The 26,959-nt window shown below is 45.3% G+C and overlaps 1 protein-coding gene across 4 annotated transcripts in view; it reads left to right on the forward strand.

Annotated features, from left to right (window-relative positions):
* Window positions 1-26,959, forward strand: part of LOC121532159 (fibroblast growth factor 13) — a 169,224-nt gene that overhangs the window by 76,261 nt on the left and 66,004 nt on the right. For 3 of the 4 annotated variants that reach the window (XM_041837926.2, XM_041837917.2, XM_041837943.2), the window contains exon 3: window positions 1,699-1,869. The exons of the other annotated variant lie outside the window; for it this stretch is intronic. In XM_041837926.2, coding sequence (XP_041693860.1) covers window positions 1,699-1,869 — 171 coding nt within the window. The remainder of the gene's footprint in view (window positions 1-1,698; window positions 1,870-26,959) is intronic. 4 annotated transcript variants of the gene reach the window in all.

The following is a 26,959-nucleotide window of genomic DNA, read 5'->3' on the forward strand; positions in this document are numbered from 1 at the left end:
CCCCGACCCGGCAAGGTGGAAAAAATCTGCCTTCTGCCCTTGAGCAAGGCAGTTAATCCCTGATAACAACTGGGTGTGGATGTTGATTAAGGCAGCCCCCCGCACCTTTCTGATTCAGAGGGGTTGGGTTAAATGCAGAAGACAAATTTCAGTTGAATGTGTTCAGTTGTGCAACTGACTAGGTATCTCCTGATTTATTCTCCCTGTTATTTTAAAAGGATAGAAAAGTCTATCTGCCTCCCTATTCCTCACTGAAATTAATTGGTCCCATAGGTTTGTGCCTATTCATGCCTTTGTGCGTGTGTGTGTGTGTTTGTGTGTTTGTGCCAATATGTGTACCTCGTGTGGTATATTTTTGTTACGCACACATGTGTACTTGCCTGTGTGTGTGCGTGCCTATATGTGTGTGTGTTCCGTGAGTGTGTGCACCTATACTGTGTGCGTGTGTGTCAGCGTTCATGCGTATCGAGCACCATGCTCTGCGAAGGGAGGGTCAACTGGTGTGAGAAGGATGAGAGTGTTCTCATTGACAACAGACCAAGGAGCAGGTTGACAGTTCTATATATACTCCATTCATGTTTTACTTTGAATAACTAACCAGAGAGAGGAGAGAAGATGAGACTTCATCACTGAGCCAGTACACCGCTGAGAACCTCTGGATGTCAGCCTAAATCATACCACAGAATGAGACTAGATTATAATGACATAGCCCAGACTTAATTTAGACTTAGTTTGTCTGTCTTGTGAGGCTGGCTGTGTGGAGCATGTGGATCAGTAGACCCCTCCTGTCCGTATATGTGGACATATTCAGTTAACAGATGGATGAAGGATGGTTAATAATGCATTAATATGGAGGAGAACAGAAATGTGATGTAGTCGTTTCGAGGTCACTTACAATGTGTCTGACCCTTTAGATATGTCCCCATGAACATTAGACAGGCCTATAGCAGTACACTGGATAAATAATGGAGTTGATGCCATCATTTCTTCATAGAATTCATAATATCCACTGTAATAATATCCACAATATCATCTCTGCATGTGTCATTCCATGAAAACATTCCCGACCACCACACTCTGCTTTGGTGGTCTGGGATCTGCGCATGCCTTTGCATTTGCATGCCTTCCCTTAAAAAGGGCACTGTCTGGTTGGGGTTTGTAGCACCCCAATCTGACCTTAGATCTGCTACTATTGACCTTGCAGGTTCTTGCCTTCCTGTACTTTCACACCTCTATGCAGTCCTTAGAATGATCTTAGAATTACCTTGCGACCCACAGTAGTACATGATAATGATTAGGTCCGATTTGTCTCTGTATCAGTTTGCCGCGTACTCCTCCTCCCTCTGTTTTTCTCTCCCTCCCTCCCTCACTTGATATTACTTAAGTTGTATTTATTGAAGTTGTTAAGTGAGCTTGATGTTCTATCTCTTTCTCTCTCTCTCTTTCTGCCCTCCTCTTCCTCCCCTCCTTCACCCTCTCTTCTCTCTCTCTCTCTCTCTCTCTCTCTCTCTCTCTCTCTCTCTCTCTTCCTCTGTTGTAGTAGGCTGTGTTGTGTTACATTAATGCTTTAGTGGTAGCTGATGTGATGTTGTTGCTGTATGTTATTTATCCTTTGTTTCGTCCCTCCGTTGTTCTTCTGTCTGTGTTGTGGTGAGCGCTCCCCTAACCTCAATTCATTCTGTTGTGGCACCACCGCAGTCCAGGATGATGCTGCTCCAGGTACCCAGGAGTACATTATGTTGCGGCAGGATTCCATCCATTCATCGGCAGATTTAAGGAGGAAAGGGTCCCCCTTTCGTGCTAAGTGTCACGAAATCTTCTGCTGCCCGCTGAAGCAAGTCATCAACAAAGAGAGCTCAGAGCCCGAAGGTTTGTCCGCACCCACTCCTTGTTTTTTAGCTGATGCTTACTTGTTTGCCTTCTCCCCTCTCTATCTCTCTCTCATATTCTGTCTGAACTGATAGTTCTCCTCCCCTCCTCAAAGTTTTCTTTAATTTACATCACATTTTTGGAAAGCATCTGGCCTGTGCGTGCTCCTACTCATAGGTGTGTGTGTGTGTGTGTGTGTGAGATTGTGTGTATCATATGCTTGCCTGTGGAGCACAGCCCACCAAACCCCCTCCAACCATCAGACTCGGCTCACTGTTACCCATAATCCCATGGTCCAGACAAAATAAACGAATAATAAAACCCCCTGAAGGAATGATGCAGCTGCTGTTCACCATACAGTAGTGTTTCTATTCCAGCCTCTTGGCTTCATAGAATAAGAAGCTTGCAGCTCGTCATGCTACAACCCCATGACTCTGCACCTCTACTGTGTAGCACATCCATATTAGGTTGATATTAAGATGATGCCAGTACATTATTGGCATGCTGCCCACCCATTAAGCAACTGTCCGTCTCCCCCCATGTTCCCCTGGCTTTTAGTCTTGCTGGCTTTAGCCCTGTCCGTCTCTTTCACCTATCCCCTTCTCCCCCATCTCTCCTCCCGCTCTCTGCCTCTCCTCCTTTCTCTACATGCCTTTCTCCTCCCTCCTTTCTCCTCTTCCGTCCTCCCCCTCTCTCTCTCTACCTGTCTCTTCCCTCTCCCACTCTCCTCTCTCTCTCTACCCCCCTCCCTGGCGCTTGCAGACGCATGATGGTTTGGTTTGTCTGTGTATAGTCATGCTCATTGGGGAGAGGGGTATACACCGTACTGTAATGTTAGGTGTGCTCTAAGCACCTGGATGCTGATACATTGTACATGTATGTTAAGTACTAGAGGTTGATTGTTCCATCTATTGCCTGAGGCTTGTGCATTTCCATCAGTAGAGTACTAAGATTGTAAAGATGAAGGTGCCTTCCTTTTCAGACTTCCAGACAACTTGGTAAGAAAGTTGATTCGCTATGGGTTATAGTACATTTGCACTGTAAGCTGGTTTGTCGTGTTGTCTCAGCTACATGATATTATCAGGTAACAATCACCTGTTGAATCAGTTATGTGGGCTGCTCTTGAACATAGAGCATATTGTACATGTAGAAGTGTGGCTTTATCCAATGCATTGCATCCAATCGATGGTGCATTATAATGTATGTGATTCTGATTTAGTAAATTAGAATTTAGCGAGAGAGAGAAAGAGAGTGAGAGACACAGCGAGAGAGAGAAAGAGAGTGAGAGATAGAACGATAGAGAGAGCAACAGATTGAGCTACAGTAGAGGACGGGGAGAAGGGATGGAGAACTGCAGATCTATTATTCAGTTTGACTCCAACTCCACTGTGACGTGATTGAATTTACAAAGGAAGGAGGGGAGAGAGAATGCTGCCTTATGTAATCTGTTAGCTGGGGTGTCATTAACATTAAGGGACTGATGTGATGTGGTTCCGTAGCCTGTGGCAGTGCTGTGGCCCCTATGTTCAGTACAGAGATCCCTCCCAGGCATTACCCTCTAAGTCTTGTAATGATAGCAGAACCCTTTTGGTGCTATATAGAACCCTTTTTTAAAGGTTCTATAAAGAACCATGCTCTGAAGGTTCTATATAGAATATGTATGGTGCTACAAAGAACCATTTAAGGGCACTAAGGGTTCTTTGAGTGATTTATCGTTCCACATAGAACCATCACCCTTATCAAAGCACCCTTGAAGAACCCTCTGTTGTAACTCCGTGTGTAGTATTACCAGTGGTACAGGAACAGGGTCTGTCCTTCAGAGAGATGAGAAACTCAATACACAGTAGGATCACTGTTTGCTGTCAGTGAAGACTGAACTTGTATAAAGTCTTAGTGACATCAAAGACCATGTTGTTTTATAACCAAGCTTTAATAAAATATCATGTTTTGTAGCCAGTGGTGGAAAAAAAGTACTTACATCACTTGTCATACTTGAGTAAAAGTAAAGATACCTTAATAGAAAATGACTCAAGTAAAAGTGAAAGTCACCCAGTAAAATACTACTTGAGTAAAAGTCTAAAAGTATTTGGTTTTAAATATACTTAAGTATCAAAAGTAAATGGAATTGCTCAAATGTACTTAAGTATCAAAAGTAAAAGTAAAAGTATAAACCATTTCATATTCCTTATATTAAGCAAACCAAAACACAACTTAAGTAGTACTCTGAAGAATCTTTACTTAAGTTGTAGCAGACAGCAGTGAGCAAGCTGACATTTGCTATCTTGTCTTGCCCAGCTCTTGTTGTACATAAGATGGGGAAATGTGTAATGTACTGTAGATGTGTGGATACAGTACAGTATAGGCGACACTCGGTTGTTCTTTAATCTCTGCTGAACTCACATCAGTTCTCTCTCTGCTGAACTCACATCAGTTCTCTCTCTGCTGAACTCACATCAGTTCTCTCTCTGCTGAACTCACATCAGTTCTCTCTCTGCTGAACTCACATCAGTTCTCTCTCTGCTGAACTCACATCAGTATTATCTCTAATGCAGTAACATTAGTACCATCTCTGCTGCAGTCACATCATTAGTATCTCTGCTGCAGTCACATCAGTAGTATCTCTGCTGCAGTCACATCAGTACTATCTCTGCTGCAGTCACATCAGTACTATCTCTGCTGCAGTCACATCAGTATTCTCTCTGCTACACTCACATCAGTATTATCTCTAATGCAGTAACATTAGTACCATCTCTGCTGCAGTCACATCATTAGTATCTCTGCTGCAGTCACATCAGTAGTATCTCTGCTGCAGTCACATCAGTAATATCTCTGCTGCACTCACATCAGTTCTCTCTCTGCTGCAGTCACATCAGTACTATATCTGCTGCAGTCACATCAGTACTATCTCTGCTGCAGTCACATCAGTACTATCTCTGCTGCAGTCACATCAGTACTATCTCTGCTGCAGTCACATCAGTACTATCTCTGCTGCAGTCACATCAGTATTCTCTCTGCTGCAGTCACATCAGTACTCTCTCTACTAGTTCCCTAATCCCATGGTGATCCCCATCACAACGCTGCATTACACAGGTAGAAGATATGACCCCCATGACATTAAAAGACTTGGTTCACAGAACAACACGTCAATAGCTTGTATCCCCAAGGGCATGAGATCAGAGGGGTATACAGTACCCACAGGGTCAGGCAGGGAGGCAGCCACTCTCCCCTAGCCCCAGGACCCTAGACCCCTCGGCCCCTCGGCCCTCGTCTACACAGCCTGTCTGTCTGTCTCCTTTCTTTTCATTGTTTTTCCTACTGCTCTCTCTCTCTCTCTCTCTCTCTCTCTCTCTCTCTCTCTCTCTCCCTCTCCCTCTCCCTCTCCCTCTCCCTCTCCCTCTCCCTCTCCCTCTCCCTCTCCCTCTCCCTCTCCCTCTCTCTCTCTCTCTCTCTCTCTCTCTCTCTCTGTCCCCCTCTTTCCCTCCCTTCTGTTTCTTCACTCCAGAAGAAAAGTCGTGCCCAGGGGGATGATCTGTGTACACATCCCATCCATAATTCAGTGGCTTTGTGATGATCCTCCCCAACTCCACACTAAAGCCTCTGAGGTCTCTCTCACACACACAGCACAATACAAACACCACAGACCAAAACCGGGCTCCGCTCTTCTCCCGTTACCTCCTGTTATTTACCGGCTATCCTATAGACTTTGCGGAGCACTTAGCAGGCTGCTCATAGAAGCCTGAAAACGTGGTGAAGCCATGTGATAACTGTCACTGTGACCTATTGCCCTTATCACTGCCATGTTTTCCCATGAATCACCTCTTCCAGTCTTTGTGTTCCTCTGGGTTGAGGTCTTGTGCTGTTTTTCATACCACCTTTCTTTCTTCCTGTGACCAAGGAGGTGAATATTGTGTCTGTATCTGTAGAGTACAGAGCAGTATTTTTTAGGGAGGCAGAATCAATTATAACACTGTCCAATACTACTTTACATTCAGACATATTCTGTGAATCCCTGTCAGTTACTGTCTTATTGACAAACTAACTTGTCAGGGGAGCACTGAGCTGTGGAGATGGAGACAGAGGCACATCAAGCGCTAACACACTTAGCTTTTTCCTGCACCAGCCCCCACCCAGCCATCTAAATGTAAAATGCATAACTGCCATTCGCCACACTGACGACACACTGTAATTACATATCAGGAGTGTGTGTGTGTGTCATAACTGTACATCCCAACATGCCCTTCCCAGAGTCCCATTCACCAGCTTCAATGTTGACAAGAGCCAAATACACAGCCCCTGGAAGCGCGAGCACACCACACACACTCTCTTCGATAACACTGAATTTTAACACTCTTTCTCTCCCTCTGCGAAAGCAGCTATTTATGTGTGTAACAGTATAAATAGACATAGCATGAATAAATGAAGTTTATGGTAATGTGTGTTTAGGCCCTCCAGGGGAGGCAGGCTGTGCTGTGGTGAAGGCAGCCAGCTAACATTGTCGCAATGTCACATCAACGCTGACTTAATAAGGGGGCTTGGGATATTACATGACCTCCTCAGTTACAAGAGGATGGGGAGGTAGTGTGAGGGTAAGGGTGAGCATGCAGTCTGTACAATGTGTCCCCTGATCATTTGTGTGTGTGTGTGTGTGTGTGTGTGTATCACCCTTGTGATGTAATCAACCCCCTTCACAGTGTTCACACTGACTCCCAGCACCATGTTACTGTACCAGTCAGGCATGTGGTGTAGTTTGCATGCCTGACTGCTAACTTCTAAGAGTGTGCTAACTCTCTATGTCAGTAACACACATAACACAGAAACACACACAGATTATCTCACACTTCCAAATCATAGATGCAACATTCATTTCCTGCACCTCTAGGCAGCAATCTCCAAGCTAGAAATGATGTATGACAACCGTAACAACATCAACATCAACAACAACAACATCAACAACAAGCACTGAGCACCACTGCAGGGCCCTGGGAGGAAGTAAAGTAGAGTCCTCTCCTCTCCCCCTCTCCTCCTCTCCTCTCCTCTCCTCTCCTCTCCTCTCCTCTCCTCTCCTCTCCTCTCCTCTCCTCTCCTCTCCTCTCCTCTCCTCTCCTCTCCTCTCCTCTCCTCTCCTCTCCTCTCCTCTCCTCTCCTCTCCTCTCCTCTCTTCCCATCACCTCCCCTCTTCTCCTCTCCCCATCTCCCATCCCCTCTTCTCCTTTCCCCCTCTCCTCCCCTCCCCTCCCCTACTCTCCTCTCTTCTCCCCCTCTCCTCCCCTTCCCTTCCCTCCTGACTCTCCTCTCCTCTCCCCCTCTCCTCTCTTCTCCCACTCTCCTCTCCTCCACCAGACAGACTTCTGATGAGTGAAGGAGCAAACTACAGGAACTCTTCACTGAGATATCTTTCCTTTGAGTGACTGATGCTTCACAGACTTACTGAGTTTGTCATTGGGATGGAACGAGATCGAAAGAGAGAGGGACAGAGAAGGATGTCTGGCAGTGACTGAATCTGCTCAGTAGACAGACTGATGTGTCTGTTGGCATTTGTGGATTGATAGGCAAAGCATCCTAATGTCCTTTTTTGTTGCTCATGGATCATTGGGCTTTATTGTGGAACCTGTTCCTGCTCTTGCTCTGCCAGTCCCCCTCCCCTGAGCAGACTTTATGTTCCCTTTCTAACTGATTATTTCAATTGGGTGTGTCAAAGCTGGGCTGGAACAAATACCGGCACAAAACTGTATCTGAGTTAGAGTTGCCCACCCCTGCCCTAGAGAGACCACTGAGGGTTTATTTACTTCCACACGCCAGCATCCCAGAATCCCTGTGGCCCCTTCAGCTCAGCCACCCCTCCACTGATGCAGAACAAGCTCCCATGATCCTCTCTGCTGTCTGACCCAGATCTGTGCCCAAACCTCAGCCTCGCTCCACTAAACCCTGATGAGACGCATTAGAGCCTTAACAAGGTACAGCTATCCTGCCAATTCCTTTTGGGTAGGAACACTGTTCACAATCCTGTTTCACCCTATCAGGTCTAGGGTGTTATGTAAAAAAGTGTTTCCCTACACAAAGTTGCCATTGGTGGAGTTGAGTCACAGTCAGGAGCGTGCACAAGCTTTAAACTCAGACCAGCATTGGACCAGCACTGATCAACACTGACCAGTATAGACCAGTATAGATCAGCATGGACCAGCTTGAAATGTATGCTGGTCTATGCAGTTTTTTTCATCAGGGGAACACTGTATGGCAGCCTTAGAGGCCCAAAAAGCCATCTTCTAATCTCTAATCTTTGCCTTTTAATCTCTATGCCATGATGGTGACACAATGAGTCCACCTGACCTAGTGCATCCCAACCAGCTGTTGCTAGGGAGGGAGGGAGGGAGGTACAGGCACTGAGTGGTTGGCTCTTTTCCAGCTCTGCACCACCAGCATCCAGTCCTCTAAACCACTATCCGTTGTTCTCTTAGGACACTATACGCTGCCTTCATCCCATGTGTACACGCCCCATGAGAGACAGTTCAAAGCTTTGTGTACGTATCAAACTGTGAGAGATTAAAAATAATAATAATTACAATCCAAAGAACAACTTGTCATTTCATCAGAGCATAGATCTCCAGTACAGTGCTGTGTCAGGCTGCAATTTGAGTCATCTGACAGGCCAGTCCCACTCCAATGTATGGAAAAGCCATTTCACTCTGTCTGCCCTGGCACTGATCAATAACCAGGCTCTCAACAGATCCATTTAAAAGTAATTTGTGGTTTTGTCACTTTTTCCTGTTTTTTATGCTCTCATTTCCTGTCAAACGTTTACGAGAAAACAGTCCCGAGAACTTGAGAGAAATCACTGCTTTTTACGTGTCTCAATCTCTTGCTTTTCCGGATTCATTTTCCGGCTTTTTGTGGATCTGCTGCTGTGCGGAAGTTCTCATAAGAATGGGCAGGCGGTGTGGCATCCAACATTTTTATATGCAGAACATTTCCATATTTTCATATTTACGAGAGCCTTTTCACATTTTCATATTTTGAGTCTTCTGAATGAAGATTAAAGCTAGAATCCTTAGTTGAAACAATAACAAAGAGGACACCCCGCCTCTGTTTTGGTAAACATTTGAGTGATAGGCCTGGAGAAATGTAACCACTCTCAAATTCATAGACAGAACTATGGATGCAAAGACTGGCCATCCATGATCAAAATGATAGTTTTAAGCATGTTTTGAGGTTATACAGTGTTTTACATTTACATTGTTTACAAAGACTGGAGTAAAACAATCTTATATTTTGGGTTGTGTTGGGGTACAACAGTTGAACTAAGTTTGAGGCATTTATAAGTTACATTCTGCTAAAATCAATGAGTATGTATCAAATCAAATCAAATCAAATTCTATTGGCCACATGCGCCGAATACAACAGGTGCAGACATTACAGTGAAATGTTTACTTACAGCCCTTAACCAACAGTGCATTTATTTTAAAGAAAAAAGTAAAATAAAACAACAACAAAAAAGGGTACCGGTGCAGAGTCAATGTGTGGGGGCACCGGCTAGTTGAGGTAGTTGAAGTAATATGTACATGTGGGTAGAGTTAAAGTGACTATGCATAAATAATTAACAGAGTAGCAGCAGCGTAAAAAGATGGGGTGGGGGGGGCAGTGCAAATAGTCCGGGTAGCCATGATTAGCTGTTCAGGAGTCTTATGGCTTGGGGGTAGAAGCTGTTGAGAAGTCTTTTGGACCTAGACTTGGCGCTCCGGTACCGCTTGCCGTGCGGTAGCAGAGAGAACAGTCTATGACTAGGGTGGCTGGAGTCTTTGACAATTTTGAGGGCCTTCCTCTGACACCGCCTGGTATAGAGGTCCTGGATGGCAGGAAGCTTGGCCCCAGTGATGTACTGGGCCGTACGCACTACCCTCTGTAGTGCCTTGCGGTCGGAGGCCAAGCAGTTGCCATACCAGGCAGTGATGCAACCAGTCAGGATGCTCTCGATGGTGCAGCTGTAGAATTTTTTGAGGATCTGAGGACCCATGCAGAATCTTTTCAGTCTCCTGAGGGGGAATAGGCTTTGTCGTGCCCTCTTTATGACTGTGTTTGGACCATGATAGTTCGTTGGTGATGTGGACACCAAGGAACTTGAAGCTCTCAACCTGTTCCACTACAGCCCAGTCGATGAGAATGGGGGCGTGCTCAGTCCTCTTTTTTTTTCCTGTAGTCCACAATCATCTCCTTTGTCTTGGTCACATTGAGGGAGAGGTTGTTATCCTGGCACCACACGGCCAGGTCTCTGACCTCCTCCCTATAGGCTGTCTCATCGTTGTCAGTGATCAGGCCTACCACTGTTGTGTCGTCGGCAAACTTAATGATGGTGTTGGAGTCGTGCCTGGCCATGCAGTCATGGGTGAACAGGGAGTATATTATTATTATTATTATATTATGAGTACAGGAGGGGACTGAGCACGCACCCCTGAGGGGCCCCCGTGTTGAGGATCAGTGTGGCAGATGTGTTGTTACCTACCCTTACCACCTGGGGGCGGCCCGTCAGGAAGTCCAGGATCCAGTTGCAGAGGGAGGTGTTTAGTCCCAGGATCCTTAGCTTAGTGATGAGCGTACAATTGGTTAGAGGGCTGTAAAACGGCAGCCATCTTCTCCGGCGCCATTCATATATCATTAATCTATAAGTCCAAAAATGGATGTAGCAACTAAGGGTTCTAGCTTTAAGTGATTGTGATTAACCATGTGCACCCTTCCTCTCCTGTGCCATGTACCCCTGCCCCCTGGACCTCTCTGTAGGCTGGGTAGACCCTCCACAGTACCTCAGTCGAGCCCCTCCACTGGCAAAGAGAGAGAGAGACAAACAGAGAGGCAAGCCTGGCTGGCTTTGGCCGGGCTGGGCTGGGGTGGTAGTTAACACCCTGAGACAGTTGGAGCGAGATGGAGGTGAGATGGGGGTTATGTTAGGCCCTCTGTTGCCCTAGCTAGCTGCCTTTCAAGTTAGCTGGGTTTTCTTGAGGGCTTGAACACAGCCTGCAACGCGGTTAGCCATTGTGGCTGGGACAGTGGATTGTTCCAGGCTTGTGGCTGTCTAGACCCCTACTGTTTGTTGTTGTTATTTCCAATCTTCCCAGCAACCATCCCTGTCTGGAACTGTGAGGTGTAACAGTTTAACCTACGTTGCTACCATGACAAAGACCAAAGCCGGCGGGACTACTGTTGAGGACAGTGTTGTCTCTCTATCACAGGTGAAGGATATTTTAAACAAACAAAAATAGTTCTAGAAGCAGTTGTTACAACAACAAGAAAATAGTGTTGTGTCCAAATACTGGTGGAGTCAACTAATAAAATAATAGACGACCTGACCAGAGGGGTTCAGGACCTGAAGAACAGTTTGCAGTTCTCCCAGGGTCAGTTCGATGAGTTTAAACAGGAGAACGGCAAGATGACAGCAATCTGTAAATCATTGAGAGAGGACATCAGTTCTGTGTGTGAATCCATGATAACAATCACAGAAAAATCACATTATCTCGAGGGACAATCAAGGCGGAACAATATTGTTGTGGACGGAATTTCTGAATCTCCACGAGACCTGGACGGAGTCTGAGGACAAAGTGAGGTAAATTATTTCGAAGAAACTGGAGATGGACCACAGGAAGATTGAGGTGGAGAGTGCTCACAGGACTGGAAAATCCACCACCGGCCCAGGTGACAGGCCCAGGTCGATTATGGTCAAGTTCCTGAGGTTCAAGGACAAGGTAGATGTTCTGGAAAGAGACATAAACTTGAGAGGAACGTGCATCTTCGTCAACGAGGACTATCCTGAAGCTGTGCCATGAAAGCTGCCAGAGCACGTGGGGACATTGCTTACATCCGCTATGACAGGCTCATTGTCCACCCACCCTCCCAAAATCCTGGAAGGGATGGGAGAGCCAAGCCTCTGGGTTCGTAGAGTCAACACCGCAGCACACACACACACTTACACACTCCAACGGATTAATGGACTACTGAATTTATAATTTTTTTCTCTTGCTTTGTTTGCTCTTTTCCATGTTATGTCTATCTCTGATAAGCTACCCAGGAAAGGGCAGAAATAAGGTTCATGAAATCAATAACTTGCTAACATCAGATAACATTAATATATTAGCCATTTCTGAAACTGACTTAGATAATTCATTTTATGATACAGCAGCAGCAATACAAGGATATAACATCTATAGAAAATACAGAAATGCTTATGGGGGAGGTGTTGCTGTATACACTACCGATCAAAAGTTTTAGAACACCTACTCATTCAAGAGTTTTTCTTTATTTTTACTATTTTCTACATTGTAGAATAATAGTGAAGACATCAAAACTATGAAATAACACATATTGAATCATGTAGTAACCAAAAAATGCTGTAACTCTTATGTGGATGATGTAAAAAATATTTGTTGATCTGATGTGATTAATAAGGAGCATCCAGACGTTGCACTTGATGAATTTATGAAATTACTTTTTCCAATTGTTGATAAAAATGCACCTGTTAAGAAACTGACTGTTAGAACTGTTAAGGCTCCATGGATTGATGAGGAATTGAAAAACGGTATGGGGAGATGGGGCAAAAGGAGTGGCTAATAAGTCTGGCTGCACATCTGACTGGCTGACGTAATGCAAATTGAGAAAGTATGTGACTAAACTCAACAAAAAGAAGAAGAAACTGTATTATGAAGCCAAGATCAATGATATAAAGAATGATGGAAAAAAGCTGGAATACTTTAAATGAAATTATGGGCAGGAAGACAAATTAATATCTATCTTTCATCGAATCAGATAGCATATTCATCACATAATCAGTTGACGTTGCCAATTATTTTAATGATTACTTCATTGGCAAAGTGGACAAACTTAGGCAGAAAATGCCAACATCGAACAGTGAGCTATCGTACTCATGCATAAAAAAAACTAATAATGAAAGAAAAGCATTGTCATTTTGTACAATTAGTGTGGGAGAGTTGGAGAAAGTATTGTTATCGATCAATAATTACAAAACTCCTGGCATTGATAACTTAGATGTAAAGCTACTGAGGATGGTAGCTGACTATAGCCACTCCTGTCTGTCATATCTTTAATCTGAGCCTAGAGGAAAGTGTTTGTCCTCAGGCCTGGAGGGAAGCCAAAGTCATTCTGCTACCCAAGAGTGGTAAAGCAGCCTTTACTGGTTCTAACAGATTCAATGGTTGTAAAGATGGGTAGAGGTCTGTCCATAATAAAGAGATGCTCTGCTTTTTTGACACTACACTCCACAAAACAAGTCCTGCAGGCTCTAGTTTGATCTTATCTTGATTATTGGTTATTGGTTACTACATGATAACACATATGGAATCATGTAGTAACCAAAAAAGTGTTAAACAAATCAAATTATAGTTTATATTTGAGATTCTTCGAAGTAGCCACCTTTTGCCTTGATGACAGCTTTGCACACTCTTGGCATTCTCTCAACCAGCTTCATGAATGCATTTCAATTAACAGGTGTGCCTTCTTAATGTGTTTGAGCCAATCAGTTGTGTTGTGACAAGGTAGGGGTGGTATACAGAAGATAGCCCTATTTGGTAAAAGACCAAGTCCATATTATTTCAAGAACAGCTCAAATAAGCAAAGAGAAATGACAGTCCATCATTACTTTAAGACATGAAGGTCAGTGAATCTGGAATATTTCAAGAATTTTTTAAGTTTCTTCATGTGCAGGCGCAAAAATCATCAAGCGCTATGATGAAACTGGCTCTCATGAGGACCACCACTGGAATGGAAGACCCAGAGTTACCTCTGCTGCAGAGGATACGTTCATTAGAGTTAACTGCACCTCAGATTGCAGCCCAAATAAATGCTTCACAGAGTTCAAGTAACAGACACATATCAACATCAACTGTTCAGAGGAGACCGCATGAATCAGGCCTTCATGGTCAAATTGCTGCAAAGAAACCACTACTAAAGGACACCAATAAGAAGAAGAGACTTGCTTGGGCCAAGAAACACGAGCAATGGACATTAGACTGGTGGAAATCTGTCCTTTGGTCTGATGAGTCCAAATTTGAGATTTTTGGTTCCAACCGCTGTGTCTTTGTGAGACCCAGTGTAGGTGAACGGATGATGTCTGCATGTGTGGTTCCCACCGTGAAGCATGGAGGAGGAGGTGTGATGGTGTGGGTGTGCTTTGCTGGTGAGACTGTCTGTGATTTATTTAGAATTCAAGGCACACTTAACCAGCATGGCTACCACAGCATTCTGCAGCGATACGCCATCCCATCTGGTTTGGGCTTAGTGGGACTATCATTTGTTTTTCAACGGGACAATAACCCAAAACACACCTCCAGGCTATTTGACCAGGAAGGAGAGTGATGGATTGCTGCATCAGATGACCTGGCCTCCACAATCACCCAACATCAACCCAATTGAGATGGTTTGGGATGAGTTGTACCGCAGAGTGAAGGAAAAGCAGCCAACAAGTGCTCAGCATATGTGGGAACTCATTCAAGACTGTTAGAAAATCATTCCTCATAAAGCTGGTTGAGAGAATGCCAAGAGTGTGCAAAGCTGTCATTTTATTTTATACTTTTTTTATTTAACCTTTATTTAACCAGGTAAGCCAGTTGAGAACAAGTTCTCATTTACAACTGCGACCTGGCCAAGATAAAGCAAAGCAGTGCGATAAAAAACAACAACAACACAGAGTTACATATGGGATAAACAAAACATAAAGTCAAAAATACAACAGAAAATCTATATACAGTGTGTGCAAATGTAGCAAGTTATGGAGGTAAGGCAATAAATAGGCCATAGTGCAAAATAATTACAATTTAGTATTAACACTGGAATGATAGATGTGCAAGAGATTATGTGCAAATAGAGATACTGGGGTGCAAATGAGCAAAATAAATAACAAAATGGGGATGAAGTAGTTGGGTGGGCTAATTTCAGATGGGCTGTGTACAGGTGCAGTGGTCGGTAAGCTGCTCTGACAACTGATGCTTAAAGTTAGTGAGGGAGATAAGAGTCTCCAGCTTCAGAGATTTTTGCAGTTTGTTCCAGTCATTGGCAGCAGAGAACTGGAAGGAATGGCGGCCAAAGGATGTGTTGGCTTTGGGGATGACCAGTGAGATATACCTGCTGGAGCGCATACTACGGGTGGGTGTTGCTATGGTGACCAGTGAGCTAAGATAAGGCGGGGATTTGCCTAGCAGTGATTTATAGATGACCTGGAGCCAGTGGGTTTGGCGACAAATATGTAGTGAGGACCAGCCAACAAGAGCGTACAGGTCACAGTGGTGGGTAGAATATGGGGCTTTGGTGACAAACCGGATGGCACTGTGATAGACTACATCCAATTTGCTGAGTAGAGTGTTGGAGGCTATTTTGTAAATGACATCGCCGAAGTCAAGTATCGGTAGGATAGTCAGTTTATCGAGGGCATGTTTGGCAGCATGAGTGAAGGAGGCTTTGTTGCGAAATAGGAAGCCGATTCTAGATTTAACTTTGGATTGGAGATGCTTAATGTGAGTCTGGAAGGATAGTTTACAGTCTAACCAGACACCTAGGTATTTGTAGTTGTCCACATACTCTAGGTCAGACCCGCCGAGAGTAGTGATTCTAGTTGGGTGGGCGGGTGCCAGCAGCGTTCAATTGAAAAGCATGCATTTAGTTTTACTAGTGTTTAAGAGCAGTTGGAGGCTACGGAAGGAGTTTTGTATGGCATTGAAGCTCGTTTGGAGGTTTGTTAACACAGTGTCCAATGAAGGGCCAGATGTATACAAAATGGTGTCGTCTGCGTAGAGGTGGATCTGAGAGTCACCAGCAGCAAGAGTGACATCATTGATATCCACAGAGAAAAGAGTCTGCCCGAGAATTGAACCCTGTGGCACCCCCATAGAGACTGCCATAGGTCCAGACAACAGGCCCTCCGATTTGACACATTGAACTCTATCTGAGAAGTAGTTGGTGAACCAGGCGAGGCAGTTTTTTGAGAAACCAAGGCTATTTAGTCTGCCAATAAGAAAGCGGTGGTTGACAGAGTCGAAAGCCTTGGCCAGGTCGATGAAGACGGCTGCACAGTACTGTCTATTATCGATCGCGGTTATAATATCGTTTAGGACCTTGAGCGTGGCTGAGGTGCACCCATGACCAGCTCGGAAACCGGATTGATTGCTTCTGTGGACAGGTGTCTTTTATACACGTAACGAGCTGAGATTAGGAGCACACTCTTAAAGGGAGTGCTCCCTTTCTCAGCTTGTTACCTGCATAAAAGACACCTGTCCACAGAAGCAATCAATCAATCAGATTCCAAAATCTCCACCATGGCCAAGACCGAAGAGATCTCCAAGGATGTCAGGGACAAGATTGTAGACCTACACAAGGCTGGAATGGGCTACAAGACCATCGACAAGCAGCTTGGTGTGAAGGTGACAACAGTTGGTGCGATTATTCGCAAATGGAAGAAACACAAAATAACTGTCAATCTCCCTCGGCCTGGGGCTCCATGCAAGATCTCACCTCGTGGAGTTGCAATGATCATGAGAACGGTGAGGAATCAGCCCAGAACTACACGGGAGGATCTTGTCAATGATCTCAAGGCAGCTGGGACCATAGTCAGCAAGAAAACAATTGGTAACACACTACGCCGTGAAGGACTGAAATCCTGCAGCGCCTGCAAGGTCCCCCTGCTCAAGAAAGCACATATACAGGGCCGTCTGATGTTTGCCAATGAACATCTGAATGATTCAGAGGAGAACTGGGTGAAAGTGTTGTGGTCAGATGAGACCAAAATCGAGCTCTTTGGCATCAACTCAACTCGCCGTGTTTGGAGTAGGAGGAATGCTGCCTATGACCCCAAGAACACCATCCCTACTGTCAAACATGGAGGTGGAAACATTATGCTTTGGGGGTGTTTTTCTGCTAAGGGGACAGGACAACTTCACCGCATCAAAGGGACGATGGACGGGGCCACGTACTGTCAAATCTTGGGTGAGAACCTCCTTCCCTCAGCCAGGGCATTGAAAATGGGTCGTGGGTGGGTATTCCAGCATGACAATGACCCAAAACACACGGCCAAGGCAACAAAGGAGTGGCTCAAGAAGAAGCATATTAAGGTCCTGGAGTGGCCTAGCCAGTCTCCAGACCTTAATCCCATAGAAAATCTGTGGAGGGAGCTGAATGTTCGAGTTGCCAAACGTCAGCCTCAAAACCTTAATGACTTGGAGAAGATCTGCAAAGAGGAGTGGGACATTTCCCTCCTGAGATGTGTGCAAACTTGGTGGCCAACTACAAGAAACGTCTGACCTCTGATTGCCAACAAGGGTTTTGCCACCAAGTACTAAGTCATGTTTTGCTTATTTCCCTCATTAAAATGCAAATCAATTCATAACATTTTCGACATGCGTATTTCTGGATTTTGTTGTTGTTATTCTGTCTATCACTGTTCAAATAAACCTACCATTAAAATGATAGACTGATCATGTCTTTGTCAGTGGGCAAACTTACAAAATCAGCAGGGGATCAAATACTTTTTTCCCTCACTGTACTGAAATGTACGTGTAACTGATAGATGCTCATACACACTACATGTTAATGTTTTTACATTTATGTATTTTTTGGGTCTGTAATGTCTTTTTCGTTTCGTGTCGGACCCCAGTAAGACTAGCTGTCGCCATGGGTATCGTAATAAATCATATCAAAATCTCTAGGAGCCGTAGCTTATTTTTCTGGGGCTGAAGGTTAGCAGCAGTGGCAGGGCCTCGGCAGCGCTATAGACAAGTTTTATTTTAATTTTTTTTATGGGGTAATGCACAGTGTTAACAATGACATCATCCTTCACCTGTCAAACCTTTGCTACCTCAGCCCTCCTCTAAAGCCAGCAGAAGTCCCCCTCCCCTTTCCTCTACTCCCCCCTGCCCCGCAGTCCTGCGAAGGTGTGCCGTGCCACTCCATTAAGTGCTGCAGGTGTTTGTCAAATTATGTAAAGTAACTAGATTGGCTCGGTTGGGACGTGCACTGTTTTCCTCAGTAACCTCCGGCAGACTGCTCGCTGTTCTGTTCTGTTTCACAGCCTTGTTCCGCTCTGCACACGCACACACACCCGCAGACACACACACAGCTTCTTCCACACTCCCCCATCAGCATGCAGGGCACAGGAGGGCCCTGCGAGTCTTCATCGGAGACCCAAATAAAATGTTGTGCTGAGGCAACCCGGTCCGACAAGGGGCGGTTTGATGAATAAGCAGTGTGGGGGTGGTGTGATGCATTGCAGCGTGTGGGACTGAGCTGAAGTGTACTGTAGCTTGGCTGACAGGTGCCAGTGAGGGATGGCAGTGCAGCACAGGACATTATATAGTACACTACCCCATCCACAGCCATGCCACCTCCACCCACACACCTCAGCACCTACCCACAGCCTCCTCCACCCACACACTCCAGCCACTACCCACAGCCTAGCCCCCCTCCACCCACACACCCCAGCACCTACCCACAGCCTAGCCCCCTCCACCCACACACCCCAGCACCTACCCACAGCCTAGCCCCCTCCACCCACACAACCCAGCTACCCACAGCCTAGCCCCCTCCACCCACACACCCCAGCTACCCACAGCCTACACCCCCTCCACCCACACACCCCAGCTACCCACAGCCTATACCCCTCCACCCACACACCCCAGCTACCCACAGCCTAGCCCCCTCCACCCACACACACCAGCTACCCACAACCTTACCCCTTCCACCGCACACCCCATCTACCCACAGCCTAGCCCCCTCCACCCGCACACCCCAGCTACCCACAGCCTAGCCCCCCCACCCGCACACCCCAGCTACCCACAGCCTAGCCCCCTCCACCTGCACACCCCAGCTACCCACAGCCTAGCCCCCTCCACCCACACACCCCAACTACCCACAGCCTAGCCCCCTCCACCCACACACCCCAGCTACCCACAGCCTAGCCCCCTCCAGCCACAAACATCACGTTAGGGGGGAAACAAACAAGACGTACAGTACAGTGAGTCCTCTACCCATTGTGCATTGGGGTTGTTGTAGCTGGCAGAGTAACAGAGTTACTGTCAGAGCCTGTCTGTTGTGGTTGATCTGTGTTGTTTCTTTCTTTGTGTTTGTGACGTACTGCTGACGAGCTAAACACCTTATTCGTCTGCTTCAAGGAAAACAACATTGAGCCGCCAACGCCAGCCCCCGACTCTTACGAGGACTGTGTGCTCTCGTTCTCCGTGGCCGACGTGAGTAAGTCATTTAAGCGTGTTAGCCTTCGCAAGGCTGCTGGCCCAGACAGCACACAAGCTGCGTTCTCAGAGCATGTGCAGACCAGCTGGCTAGAGTGTTTATGGACATATTCAATCTCTCCCTATCCCAGTCTGTTGTTCCCACTTGCTTCAAGATGTCCTCTATTGTTTCTGTACCCAAGAAAGTGAAGGTAACTGAACTAAATGACTATCGCCCGGTAGTATGGAACACCGTTTGGGTCTTTGCGTGTCAAAAAAGATATACGTCAAATAACACTATAAGCTTGTTGACCAATCAGGACCTGGATATGACTGCATGTCACATAACAATTGAACACGTTCATTACTTTTTAAAGTAGTTATTACACATTGATTACACTATCACTCGTATTTCATATGTCACAGCGATTCACCGATACGTATGCTATGATGCCGGTAAAGTTTTGTCTCGCGCACCTGCCGCTGTCGCGTGTGCGCAGACACAGTTCCCCAAGCTCTGGGACAGTGCTGGTCAGAAAAGAAACTAGCTAGTTGATGGATGCAAACAATGTTCTTCCCCAAAAACATGGCAAACGACATAATCTGTTTCAGTAGCTATAGTTAGCTAGCTAACTAGCTAGCTAGGTGTCATCATCTAAAATACCCCTAATTTATAAGACAGTTCGTATTTGATTACTGGTGGTCGGATCCACCTACAGTGGGAGAAAAAAGTATTTAGTCAGCCACCAATTGTGCAAGTTCTCCCACTTAAAAAGATGAGAGAGACCTGTAATTTTCATCATAGGTACACGTCAACTATGACAGACAAAATGAGGAAAAAAATCCAGAAAATCAAATTGTAGGATTTTTTAATGAATTTATCTGCAAATTATGGTGGAAAATAAGTATTTGGTCAATAACAAAAGTTTCTCAATACTTTGTTATATACCCTTTGTTGGCAATGACACAGGTCAAACGTTTTCTGTAAGTCTTCACAAGGTTTTCACACACTGTTGCTGGTATTTTGGCCCATTCCTCCATGCAGATCTCCTCTAGAGCAGTGCTGTTTTGGGGCTGTCGCTGGGCAACACAGACTTTCAACTCCCTCCAAAGATTTTCTATGGGGTTGAGATCTGGAGACTGGCTAGGCCACTCCAGGACCTTGAAATGCTTCTTACGAAGCCACTCCTTCGTTGCCCGGGCGGTGTGTTTGGGATCATTGTCATGCTGAAAGACCCAGCCACGTTTCATCTTCAATGCCCTTGCTGATGGAAGGAGGTTTTCACTCAAAATCTCACGATACATGGCCCCATTCATTCTTTCCTTTACACGGATCAGTCGTCCTGGTCCCTTTGCAGAAAAAACAGCCCCAAAGCATGATGTTTCCACCCCCATGCTTCACAGTAGGTATGGTGTTCTTTGGATGCAACTCAGCATTCTTTGTCCTCCAAACACGACGAGTTGAGTTTTTACCAAAAAAGTTATATTTTGGTTTCATCTGACCATATGACATTCTCCCAATCCTCTTCTGGATCATCCAAAGGCACTCTAGCAAACTTCAGACGGGCCTGGACATGTACTGGCTTAAGCAGGGGGACTGCAGGATTTGAGTCCCTGGCGGCGTAGTGTGTTACTGATGGTAGGCTTTGTTACTTTGGTCCCAGCTCTCTGCAGGTCATTCACTAGGTCCCCCATGTGGTTCTGGGATTTTTGCTCACCGTTCTTGTGATCATTTTGACCCCACGGGGTGAGCTCTTGCGTGGAGCCCCAGATCGAGGGAGATTATCAGTGGTCTTGTATGTCTTCCATTTCCTAATAATTGCTCCCACAGTTGATTTCTTCAAACCAAGCTGCTTACCTATTGCAGATTCAGTCTTCCCAGCCTGGTGCAGGTCTACAATTTTGTTTCTGGTGTCCTTTGACAGCTCTTTGGTCTTGGCCATAGTGGAGTTTGGAGTGTGACTGTTTGAGGTTGTGGACAGGTGTCTTTTATACGGATAACAAGTGCAAACAGGTGCCATTAATACAGGTAACGAGTGGAGGACAGAGGTGCCTCTTAAAGAATAAGTTACAGGTCTGTGAGAGCCAGAAATCTTGCTTGTTTGTAGGTGACCAAATACTTATTTTCCACCATAATTTGCAAATAAATTCATTAAAAATCCTACAATGTGATTTTCTGGATTTTTTTTTCTCAATTTGTCTGTCATAGTTGACATGTACCTATGATGAAAATTACAGGCCTCTCTCATCTTTTTAAGTGGGAGAACTTGCACAATTGGTGGCTGACTAAATACATTTTTTCCCCACTGTATGTGAAGCTAGCCACAACAGTGGAATTTGCAGTTGCCTTATAAATAATATGTATATATGTTTATGTTCCAGTCTCTGACATTGCTCGTTCTGATATTTCTTTATTTCTTTATTTTTCTGGATTATGTGTGAATTGTTTTTTATAGTAAATTTTTTCACTAGCTATTACTGCACTGTTGGATCTAGAAACACAAGCATTTCGCTGCACCTGCCATAACATCTGGAAATCTGTGTACGCGACCAATACACTTTGATTTGATTTTACCGTGCTCACCCCTTCAGACCCAGATCCCTATGGTAACCATTAGCGTCAGCCCCCTAATCCAGTGGCTGGACACATTATGAGACATCACACATTACATCACATCAGGCTGCTCTCACACTACACTCTAGCAGCTGTACCTCAGTACATAGTACACACACACACACACACACACACACACACACACACACACACACACACACACACACACACACACACAGCAACACCCTCCCATAACAACACCCTCCCACAACAACACCTTCCCACCCAAATCAGACACAAGAAACAGATTGAGACCCACAGGGGCAGATTCCAACACATCCATAGCTTTTTATTTTCTCCCACCAAGTGTTAACTTGATAGCATAGCGCGTACTGTAGCAGAGCGAAGTGTGGCACGGTGGTGGACACACAGGGCATGTGTTCTCGCCTACGGGCTGCTTCAGATGCGTGTTGTGGGTGATGTAATGAGCAGGCAATCCACAAGGCAAGCAGGGAGGAAGGCAGTCAGTAGCACTGATCACACGCAAATCAGAGCTGGTTGCTGTCAGCCGTGGTTAATCAGTCTCTAGGTCTAATATCCTCTGAGCATGTTATCGCCTCACCGGGGTAAACATCCCTGATCCTGGATCAGATTTGAAGAGTAGAGATCATTCCTAGAGATCCAGCCAAGGCTTCTCTCCCGCTTTTTGTCTTATCTAAATTCTATATTTGATCTCATGTTATTTACGTTATCACTACCGATAACCTAGCTCATGCGAGCTAGTGCTTGTTATGGCAGCTGCTTTTTAAATGGGATCAAATGGCATCACTTCAAATCCAAAACGATACCTAAACCCGACCTGAGGTTGGGGATCTAAATTGTGGTAATATAATGCTTGTGGACGGGGGACCATAATGACATGAACTGAACCCTCACATCCTGGGACGCTGAGAGAAATCTCCAATCAGATTATGGCGTAACCCCCTGACTCAGTACATACCACTGGGACTAGGGGTTGTAGGGGTGCTAACAAGGGGAGGAGATCCCTGCTAACCCTGGGGGCTGTAGGTGTTCATGTGCCCTATAGGCTCCTAGGCTCTGTGGAACTACACTCTAACACCCTCTGTCGGTTTCTCAGGCTGTGGGGACCCTTCTCAGTTTCTACTGTGCTCTGTCTGTACTGGTTTTACTGTTATAGAGAGTGCTGATTTGATCTCTCTTGGTGACTTTATTAATGCCTATGGATGATTTGAGAAACTAGTCTATAATGCTTTTATTGTACCAAACATCACGCCGCCTGAAGCTAAAAGACTGTCACATTTCTTGACATTTCGAGACAGAGCGAGAGAGAGGGGGAGCAAGAGAGAGGGGGGGAGGCAATAGAAAAGGAAGAATGAAAGGAATTTCAATTTGCTGTTTACCCTTGAACCTCCCATTCAGAGAGCCATGGTAGTGTCTCTTGCTGCCCTATCGTCTGCCGAGCCAAGCCGCGGCCGGGCCAGCTCTCTGCGCAAACCATCCATCACATCATTCAAATGAAAGGAACCCAGAGAAAGACGACAAACAGTTGAAATGGAATACTGCGTACCCCCTCCCATCCTTGACATAATCAAACAGCAGCCATCTCTTATGAGACTGTGACTCTGAGACATCTGTAAATCATAGTTTGTTGGCTCTGTGAGTTGAGACCAGAGACAGACAGGATGAGATTCACTGATCTCAAGGCCAGAGTGTGACGTGACCAGCTTTCCTTAATACACACCTCTACATCCCTCCCTGACTCACTCTGAATGAGATAGAATAAAAGAGAAAAAGATAGATAGAGAGGATGATACAGTAGTGTGAGAGAGAGAGAGAGAGAGAGAGAGAGAGAGAGAGAGACAAAGAGAGAGAGAGAGACAAAGACAGAGAGAGAGACAGACACAGAGACAGAGACAGAGACAGAGACAGAGACAGGGATCAATTTATTCCTCCACTGCAGCAAAGGTGCATCAGGTTGCTGAGCCCACCCTCTCACCACCTCAAAAGTTCTGATAGGACTGTAAACAGGAGGCTGGGAGGCCCAGGCAGAGATGAATCACAGCAGAGATGAAGGCTGAGCCACCCTGAATCACCTTAATCCAGCCCCCACATTTAGCCTACTCCACAGGCATTGACATTGTACTCTGTACGCGTCACAACAGGATGAGGAAGGAGGGAGGTAGCGACCCCCTACTTTTTGATTTTTTGGATCGCACACAACCAAATTGGTGGTAAAAAAGTTTCATGAATAATTGATCTACACAAGCAGCACAGAGTAGCAATCAAAGTGTGCTGTCCTGCTTGTTAGAAGAGTATGCTTGCCCTTTTGGAGAGAGTGTATCTACAGAATGAAAGTTTTGGGCCTTGGTAAAACCTAACATTACGACTGACTGAGGCTTGATTTTACAAATTCAACCCCGTTCTACACCTTGCACTCCATAGAAAGTAATACATTTCTATAAGCCCAGATCTCAAGAGTCTATGCTTCTTACTGTAGGTCACAGCTACCTAGCACTGCTGAGATTTGCCCAACATACGTACTCTGTCACAACTACTCACCACATTTTATGCACTGCAGTGCTAGCTAGCTGTAGCTTATGGTTTCAGTACTAGATTCATTCTCTGATCCTTTGATTGGTCAGACAACATGTCAGTTCATGCTGCAAGAGCTCTGATAGGTTGGAGGCCGTCTTCCAGAAGTTGTCATAATTACTGTGTAAGTCTCTGGAAGGGGGTGAGAACCATGAGCCTCCTAGGTTTTCTATTGAAGTCAATGTACCCACAGGATGGAAATTAGCAGTCCTCCGGCTACATCATGGTGCTACCCTACCGACTGCTGTTGAGGCTACTGTAGACCTTCATTGCAAAACAGTGTGTTTTGATAAATTATTTGGTGACGTGAATATATTTAGTATAGTTTTATCTAAAAAATTATACTTTTTTTCACGTTTCACGATTTTCATTTTTATGAAATTCACTGAGAAGGATGGTCCTCCCCTTCCTCCTCTGAGGAGCCTTCACTAACACACTCACACACAGTATGTCCAGTGATCACAGTTCCTCACAAACTGCACGGAGAGCAGCAGACTCAGTTCCGTCCATTCCCCGTGGCTCTGATCTTCTGATCTAGAGTCAGTCGTCATGGCAGAGTTATGGCAGCACTCCGTGCCATGCTGCCAAGCTGGCAGAAAGATACCCGACACCTACTCCAGGAAACACATTAGGAGCGTGGGAATTTAGAAATCCAAACTGCATGCCCGGGCAAAATGTATGTATTCCTCTTACCTAGAGTCACACCAGCGTGCTAGTCAGTTCCCCAAGCAAAAACTTCCCCTGCTATTTAAAACCAGTGGAAGTGGAGGTGAGCAGGGTATATTATTTTGGACCAGTGTGGCCTGGTGGGAGCTAAGATTAGCATGTAGCAGCTGGTAGCATTATCAGTAGCAAGGGGATTGACAGATGGGCTAACACTGTGACTTCCTGCTAACAGAGTAGATCTCTCATCATGACTAGATTTCATTCCAAAACGTTGATCCTCCCTATCCTTCTGGCCTCATTCACTTCCCTTTGCAATTCTGAGCTGACTGAATAGGTGTGCCTTCAACTATGAAGCCTTCATCTAGTCAGTCCTATAATATCTGTGAGAGGGTGAGCCAGGACAGTGGAGGATGCAACTTTCTGAAATGAAACCCAGACCTGACCTGTACTCCTCTGGGGGTGGGTCTATATCTGCTCTGCTGTGTCTCCTTCACCCAGTAGACTTGTCAGTCTGACCCGGACAGAGCATCAGTATCAAAGCCCTATCTACATCCCATTACCACCTTTATGTGTTAGGCTGGTTGGCTGGCTGGTTGGCTGGTTGGCTGGCTGGCTGGTTGGTTGGCTGGCTGATTGGCTGGCAGAAGAATGTAGGCCAGCATCACTTCACACTTCCTGGCCTGCTTAACTGTGTTCCTCCCTGTCAGGACTGGAGGGGTACAATTTGCCATGCGTTATTCATAATGACTGTCTGCCAATGCAGAAGGCCAGACCTTCATTATTTTTGCAGTAACTACTTCCACTCAACTCCTTTGTGTATGTGTGTGCGTGCAAGCGTGTGTGTGTGCGTGCGTGTGTACTGTTCAATCATCCATTTTGGCAGTTCAGTGGCACGGGGATTTGATTTTCTCCTCCTCCTGCCTCCTGTTTGTTTTCTCTGCTGGCTGTAATTGAGGCATTTGTTGTCGTGATGACTGTCAGTTAGAAACTAATTATCAGATTTATCAGGGCTGACTGTCTCCCTGTGTGTGTGTGTGTGTGTGAAAGTGTGTAACTTTGTGAGTGTTTGAGTAGATGTTTGTGTATGTATGTGTGTGTGTTTGTGTGTGTGTGTTTGTGTGTGTATGTGTGTGTGGTGTGTGTGTGCATGCGTGTTATATAGTCCCTGCGTGTGTGTGTATATTGCATGTTATATAGTCCCTGTGTGTGTGTATATTGCGTGTTATATAGTCCCTGTGTGTGTATATTGCGTGTTATATAGTCCCTGTGTGTGTGTATATTGCGTGTTATATAGTCCCCGTGTGTGTATATTGCATGTTATATAGTCCCTGTGTGTGTGTATATTGCGTGTTATATAGTCCCTGTGTGTGTGTATATTGCGTGTTATATAGTCCCTGTGTGTGTGTATATTGCGTGTTATATAGTCCCTGTGTGTGTGTATATTGCGTGTTATATAGTCCCTGTATGTGTGTATATTGCATGTTATATAGTCCCTGTGTGTGTGTATATTGCATGTTATATAGTCCCTGTGTGTGTGTATATTGCGTGTTATATAGTCCCTGTGTGTGTGTATATTGCGTGTTATATAGTCCCTGTGTGTGTGTATATTGCATGTTATATAGTCCCTGTGTATGTGTGTATATTGCGTGTTATATAGTCCCTGCGTGTGTGTGTATATTGCGTGTTATATAGTCCCTGTGTGTGTGTATATTGCGTGTTATATAGTCCCTGTGTGTGTGTATATTGCGTGTTATATAGTCCCTGTGTATGTGTGTATATTGCGTGTTATATAGTCCCTGTGTGTGTGTATATTGCATGTTATATAGTCCCTGTGTGTGTGTATATTGCGTGTTATATAGTCCCTGTGTGTGTGTATATTGCATGTTATATAGTCCCTGTGCGTGTATATATTTCATGTTATATAGTCCCTGCGTGTGTGTGTGGATATTGCGTGTTATATAGTCCCTGTGTGTGTGTGTATATTGCGTGTTATATAGTCCCTGTGTGTGTGTATATTGCATGTTATATAGTCCCTGTGTGTGTGTATATT

This window comes from Coregonus clupeaformis, chromosome 2 (genome assembly GCF_020615455.1).
Source record: "Coregonus clupeaformis isolate EN_2021a chromosome 2, ASM2061545v1, whole genome shotgun sequence".
Taxonomy (NCBI): Eukaryota; Metazoa; Chordata; class Actinopteri; order Salmoniformes; family Salmonidae; genus Coregonus; species Coregonus clupeaformis.